A 7613-nucleotide genomic window follows, 5' to 3' on the forward strand; every position below is an offset into this window, starting at 1 on the left:
CCGGAGGTTCAGAAGTGTGAAATGCAGGACCACTAGACTGAAAAACTCTTTCTTTCCCTCTGCCATCAGACTCCTAAACAGCTGAGGAGTTTATTACCAGGAAATACGTCATGTACTGTTTACATTCTCAGTTTGCACATGCATAATTGCACATTGACTGTTGACTGCTGCACATGCTGCTCCCATGCAGCATATATTCTCCATTATAATCTTATATATTTTTTATTATATCTCTGCATTTGCTGTTTAAAGTGCCTTAGATTTTGTGTTACTTATTTATCTACTTTATATTTCATTTGTATTTTGTGTCATTCATGTGGACGGCAAAGTAAGAATTTCATTGTACAGGGAAACACGTTTCCTAACTGTGCATATGACAAATAAACACTTTGACCTTTGTTCTATTGCCTGCATTTCACAGCACGTACAGGTACAATATAATTCTGACCATGCCACATCTTGTCCTTTGTAATATTAGATATGCCACCAGAAAAAGAGATGAGGCATACAGAGGTTTTTCACCATCCAGAGCTTAGGTAATAGGCTAGGTACAGTAGTTGGGGTGTAACAGTACAACCAGCTCACAGTTCACTTTGATACAGGGCTTAAGGTTTGATACATTCACGATAACACAGTGAGAATGAAAACTAGTGCCACCATTTTCAAACATTTTGTTTCTTAGTCAAACTTTTTCCTTATTCTGTAGTTTAGAGTGTGGCTAGTGTAGCTAAACCTAGTGAATGACAGGGTCGACTACTTGACTTTCTTGAGGAGTTCACCTACATGGGTAGCCTTGTCAGTAAGGACAATGTAGCACAAAAGGACATCACAGTGAGGCTTGGGAAAGCTCACAGTGCTGTTGCAAGACTTCAGGCTACCTGGAGGTCAAAGCAATAGGCCCTAGTATTAAAACAGAAGTCCAACTGTACAAAAGCAATATCAAACCAGTTCTACTGTATGAATTGAATGGTGGTGAGTGGTAAAAGGTACTGCAGCATGAACAAGATCAGTGCCTTTCACAGTTGGTTCCAGGAGAGAATATGCCACATCTTCTGTCCTGAAAAGATCTCTAGTGAAAACAAAGGGCCAAAGTGTGGTCCTGGAAATTAAACACCACCACAGGCCAGTGGTTTGGGCATGTCCTCAGAACTGACAATGACCACATCCCCAAGATTGTCCTTAGACAGTCATCAACTGGAAGCAACATTTATTAATACAGCACCTTTCTAAACTGAAGATACAAAGTGCTTCACAGTTTAAACATAAAAGCATAAAAAGTAAACTAAAACACAGGACATTCAAAAATAACATATACCAATTTAAACACAACAAACTAAAATGGACAAAAATCTTGAACATCATAAAAAGGGAAAACTGCTATCCTACTCAGTGCCAGTGGGGACCGCCTGCCTATATTAGAGAGTTTTCAGGAAAGAATGAAACCTCACCAAATCAGGTGCCAACCGAATATCTAAAGGAAGGCTATTCCATAACTTAGGGTCCACAACCGCAAAAGCTCGATCACCAACAGATTTAAGCCTAGACCTAGGAACATCCAGAAGACAGAGGTCAGAGGGTTCTAAGAAAGTTACCTGGGATGCATGAGTGTATACAATGGAGCCATACAGTGGAGCTTTAAAAAACAAATGTTAACATTTTAAAAATAATCCTAAAATGGATGAGAAGCTAATGTAGAGACACCAGAAGGGGGGTAATGTGATTACATTTTCTAGTTTTGGCTAAGAGACACACAGCTGCATTTTGAACCATTTGGAGAGGAGACAGGGATGCTTGTGAGAAAATACAGTGCATTGCAGTAATCCAGCCTTGTGCTAATAAAGGCAGGAATAGCCCTTTTAAAATCCCGGAAAGAAAGAAAATGTTTAATCTTGGATAACAAAAAGCAGACAAGGCCTAACCAAGACAAAAAGGGCAGCTGACAGCTGAGTTGAAAGAGATGGGTTTAACATGGGGTAAGGCACAACACATTGCACAAGACAGGTCCAAATGGAAGCAAACACTGATATTCCTACCCCCTAAGCCAGTAGCTCTGAAAAATCAGGTTCTTCTTTTGCTATTTGATACAGTACATTTGCTCTTACTATACCGCCTTTAAGAAAATCACCACTTTAGTCAGCTGAACTATCTCAAATCAACAGTACTACTTCTTTTTTGTGACCACACAAAATTATAGGCCTATTACTGTACTTTTATATAAAGCTATATTATCAAACTGACAATAAGTAATACTGCATTTTCCATACATATTTTCATGCAACTTAATCTATATTTTGAGTACTTATGAAATGCAGACAGTACTGTAAGTAACTTTACAAAACAGTGGTAGGAGGTTTTTTTAAACACCCTCTACAATAGCTGAATACCCTCGTCAATGTAAAGGAATAACAGCTACCAGCAAGAGTAACAGTGGTTTATCTGTGGTGACATCTGTGGCATTACGTAGGACTGAACAGAGAATAGAAAAAAAAGTCACAGAACAAGCATTCTTACAGAGCAAAAACACTACATCCAATTGTCACTCAGCAAAAGATAGACACAAAAAACTGACCAGCCATGGGTGAGATCCATATGTGGCCTCAGCCCCTCCAACCACCCTCAGAAAGGAACCCATTGGGCCCCACACTTGAGGAACTCCACACTTTGAACCTGACAGACAAAAAGAAAATTTTAACCTCGCATACTTCTTCCATCCAGTGCTGTGTGCACAAATATCCATTAAAGACATGTTTGGGTTGCATTTGCCTTCCTCTGTATCCTCTCTATTACTTACCTGTTTGAGCAGTATGGATGCCAGTGTTTACCCAAAAACAGAGCAAGAGTAGAGCGGCAGTGGTCTTCATCACTGACACACACCAAGATCCGACTAGGGAGACAACGTGGTTTACAGAGTGGCGTATGTGTGAAGAGATTAACTAGTCAGTAAACTCTGACGGCAGGTGGTTGGCGAGTTCAAACACCACAACAAAATGAAGTGCAGAATCTATTCAGTGAAAGTATTTACACTCTCAAGGTCAACTGTGGCATGCTGTGCGCAGTTCTGCTCTCACTATAAAGGCACAAACATCCCAGCTGCTGTAAAACATTCAGGGTGATAAAATAGTGACAAAGGAAGGTTAGAAGTTCCTGTTAGATGTAGATTCAGACAGAGAAAGACAGAAGAAAAGGAGAGAAACATTTGTCTATTTTGATATCCAAATGTACGGAAAAGGTCTTCCTGTTGGATAAAGAAAATTCAATTACACTTACAGTTACCCTGAGTCAAAGAGCTCTTTGTGAAAATACTAGACAATGTGGTGGTCAGTGTGACCTTTGAGGCAAAGCTTTATAAGATGGGATACAGGAAACAGAGCACGTTAATTTTGGGATGACTGAATAGCTCTGTCTGTGTGAAGAGAAAAGAAGGGAGTCAAGCATGGCTGAAGAAGTAATAAAATCGATCACATACAGTCGTAAATGCCAGGTTGACTTACCACAGAGTGGATCTGTGCAAAGCAGTGACGTGTCAAAGCAAAGCAAATGAAATGTCACTTTTCTAAACCCTTTCTACAAGTAATGCCTCAGTATGACAGCTGCTGCTACCTTTCACACACACATCCAGAATACAGGGGGTTTATTCTGCTCTTTTGACACACACAAAGAAGATAAGCTCCTGAAACTGTGTGTCTTTTCTGTAAATGAACATAACAGAGTGAGCTGTGTACTCTTGATTGCATTGGTGACCATGGTAGGTCGAACGTTTACTCAAAAATCACAAAAGACCCATATTTCTACAAATTATTTCTTTGAAAAAGTAGTTTATGCTGAGCCAGCATTACACTGAATAGGTAATGGATTATACTTTCTTCACAGATCTAATCTATCATTTATGTTTCCACATAAACAGAATAATGCCTTGTAGACTTTCTCTACTAATTAGAGGAACTGGGGTAATAATACCTTGCTTTTGCCAAATTTGCTAAAAGAAGGCTGTCATAACAATCTAATCGATGATTAAGGGATTTTCATCATTTATGATAGTGAAAACACATTTAAAGCTGCATTTACTGATGTTTTTAGCCCATTGAGGGCAGCAGAACAAGCTTGTAAACTCAACACTAGCATACTATCTCCTTACAGATATGTTAGCAAATTTTGGTTGTTTGGCTTTACATCCAGCAGATCCAGAGCCACAGTAGCATTAATTGGAATCACAGTTATGTCATGGTGACATCTGTCCTATACTGACCCTGCTTTCAACCCTATTTTGCCCCATCTATGGATGGGGGAGTGTTTTTATTTTCATTTGTTACCTCTCTGTATCTGGGTCTTTAAGCAGCTTGTGTGTTTAATTGCAACTTTAATAATAGTAATAACCTTTATTTGGCCAAGCATGTTACACACACATACAAGGAATTTGTTTCCAGTACAGAACCAAGGCAGCCATCTACGGCGCCATCTCAGCCTGATGGCTCTAACCATCGGGGGTAAATTGGGGGTTCAATGTCTTGCCCAAGGACACTTCGACTGCAGGCACCATGGGAGATGACCAGTCTACCCACTGAACAACAGTCGCCCTCAACTTTGTCTGCTGTTTGGTGTTGGCCACACAGCACACAGAGGGTTTACCAGATTGTTTGGGATGAAAACATCTCCTGGTTTTTGATAAGAGCAGTGAGCTTGAACCAGAACTGTAAGATGATATCCATAAAACCTATGAGGTGATAGAAGCTGAGTTCTTAACTTGCTAATGTAAAATATTGACAGGTGTGGCTCTATCTGTGCTGCAAATCCGCTAGCTGTCTTTGCTTATATATACAGTACACAGTAGATCTCAGTTCTACCAAGCACTGTATTTGTTTGGATCACTTCCTGAGAGGCAGAGGATTCTTCCCACTGAAGACTCACCAGATGCCCATAGCTAAAAGCTTTCATGAACTAGTTATAGACAGTAGTGCCATTTTGTTGGCATTAAATTAGCTAAATGGACAGCTATTAATACAAAAGTGGCCTACAGTGTTATTTTAAGGGCTAAAAATCCTGCCCATAGACAGTGAGTATATATGTATTTTCTGCCTCGGGGCTCCCACTAAGCCCTGTAAGCCCCTGGTTCCTGTTTATGCAGTGCAGTGGCTCGGGCAGCACTGGCTGTGTATAGCTGGTGGTGACTCAGTGCTTGGCATAGTTGCTGGGCCACAGTTGCCATGTGGCTGTTGCCAGGTGTTGCTGGAAAGAAGAGTCCCATCACTGTTCGACTGTTTTCAGTATGCAGTATATTGGTCCAGACAATAAATGGAAATGTGAAGCAAAGCCAACTCTAAACATCATTCAGTGGGTTCACTGCTTTTTGTCATCTTCTGTTTGTGGACAATACTTCCTTACTTTCTGTTCTCTCAGCCTTACATTGTTTACTTGTCCTTTGCTATTGCCTTACATAAGGATATGTACATACATATTGAGAGCAACTGTACTAGAGTCAAATTCCTCATGTGTCCAACCCACCTGGTTAATAAACCTGATTCTGATTCTGATTCTAAGTCTTAAGTTTGGCTTTATCGCAATTCTAAGATACTGTGTCCCTAATCCATACAAACTAAACATAACAGTATACTCTTTTAGTTCATATACAAACTAAAATTTCCACTTTGTGGTTGCATGCATCTGCCAACCAGTGAAATTCAGGGGAATGGGATGGATGTGGTGTCACTGTGACCTGTGACCACAATAATCCAATCAGTTCATCCTTGAGTCCAAATGGATGATTGTGCCAAATTTGAAGAAATTCCCTCAAGGTGTTTTAGAGATATTGTGTTCACAGAAATGGTCCAGACAGAGCCTGAGACCATAACATGCAAGGGCACAGCTGTCAAGGGCATGGAAGCACAATAGTGTTCACGGTTTTACACCAACAGGAAATGATATAAATGTAATGCCATATGTTAAACCATGACTTTAGAACACCACTACCAATTCAACTTCATAAGAGACCACAAGCTGTCCCTACAGGTGCCATGTTCCTGACCACTAGTAAACAAAGCAATGTTTGTTTGTGTGGGTCCTAGTTTTCTTTGACTCGTGTGTGAGAGCTGGTGGAGGTAACTCACAAGCAAGAAGATGACAAACATGTCTACATCACAATGCAATCTGAGTTCATGTCATCACGTTTCCAGTGTGAAAACATCACATAGCACCAATCAGTATGCAAGTTTTGCATAATTTAAGTCAAAGTGATGACTTACTCTTGTCTGTTGCAAATGCAAAATTACAAGATACAAACTAAAAACTTGTCTTACACTAATATCTCAACTTTTGAATCAGTCAAAAGTCTGAACACTCAATTCAGTGGGAAAGTGTCCAAATATTTAAAGGACACAGTTGAGGGGAAAAACAAAACCAAACAAAAAAACCTTGCCATAAATCACTTGTCTTTTCTTGACACAGGCTTCCATGAGCACAACTTGCCATGTCCACTTTCTCATGTGCCTATAATATATGAATGTAGTGGTGAAACACTGTTTGTGCTTGTATTAATGTAATATTACATATACCTTAACGCTGAACATACGGTATATTGCATTCACTACTTGTGTTACCCTTAAGCTTGTGATCCATTAAAAAAAAAAAAAAAAATGTTATAATGGTGTGGAGAAGGTCTCTCAGAATTTAAATTTCCTGATTTGCATTTCTTTAACCTACAAAAAAAAACAAACAGTTTTCCATACACCATAACTACAATAATTAGTTCCAGATGACAAGTGAAAAGCAACAGGTCAGACAACAGCATTTCTATGAACCTTTAATCATGTTTCCTGTGCTTGTATGAGTTTACATGCAGCTGCTTTTATGTAGGAGGGACTTACTAAAAACAGCCAAAACCCCAACCCCTGAAATGCCAGCTTTAGACAAAGACACCAAATTTCAAATGGTGCACAATTAAAAGGATTACCAGGGTAGGGCAGTAATAATCTTCCTCAGGGCATTACCAGAAAGTTGCCCTTCCAGTTATTTCTAGAAGATGAAAACTGAGCCATTCAAAACAACGACAGGCCAATCCGTCTATTCATGGGGTTGAGCATGCCTGAATGGCAGCATTAAATCTTAATGGAGCTGCTCAATAGCGTCCACTTTAAACTGGCAGACACAGCACATTAAGAGGACTGAACGGTTATACACCACAGGAAACAGGTCAGCTGTACAGAAGTCACTGGCTCATTTGCTTCACTGTCCATCACGCTGTCACTCTGATGGTAACAATTTACTTAAATACAGAATCAAAAGAAGTAAAAACTTCTGAAAAAGGAAGAGGATTAAATAAGGTTTATTCTTTTTTTGCTTATGCACAAAAGGCACCCATTGAATTGGTTTTAGACTTGAGTGTTAGTTTCAAATTGAATCCTTTAAGAACTCCTTTTCCTCCTGCAACTCAAAATAGTGGCATAAAGTGCTGCTCAAAGTAGAAACAAGAGCAACATCAACACTTTTAAAAATCAACATAGATGCTACACAGGCATTGAATGCAATCCAAACCTCAGACTAAGCATATGCTGTTTTGGCCATGTATAAAGAAGCAAACAATACTTCTACTTTTTAACATGTCGTTTCGACTTGGGCAGTTC

The 7613-nt window shown here is 39.6% G+C and overlaps 1 protein-coding gene across 8 annotated transcripts in view; it reads right to left on the minus strand.

The window, feature by feature from the left end:
• The window catches only part of LOC109962594 (ovochymase-2), a 17840-nt gene extending 14240 nt beyond the window's left edge, over nt 1–3600 (minus strand). For all 8 annotated transcript variants that reach the window (XR_002275287.1, XR_002275285.1, XR_002275286.1 and 5 more), the window contains exons 1-3: nt 3492–3600; nt 2792–2884; nt 2570–2667 (exon numbers count right to left, since the gene is read on the minus strand). Coding sequence is in view for 5 of the 8 variants with exons in the window: in XM_020604457.1 (XP_020460113.1) it covers nt 2570–2667; nt 2792–2861 (168 nt within the window). In the remaining 3 variants the exon portion in view is untranslated. The remainder of the gene's footprint in view (nt 1–2569; nt 2668–2791; nt 2885–3491) is intronic.
• Between the last annotated feature and the right edge of the window lie 4013 nt (nt 3601–7613).

Source organism: Monopterus albus, unplaced genomic scaffold, assembly GCF_001952655.1.
Source record: "Monopterus albus unplaced genomic scaffold, M_albus_1.0 scaffold65.1, whole genome shotgun sequence".
Lineage (NCBI taxonomy): Eukaryota > Metazoa > Chordata > Actinopteri > Synbranchiformes > Synbranchidae > Monopterus > Monopterus albus.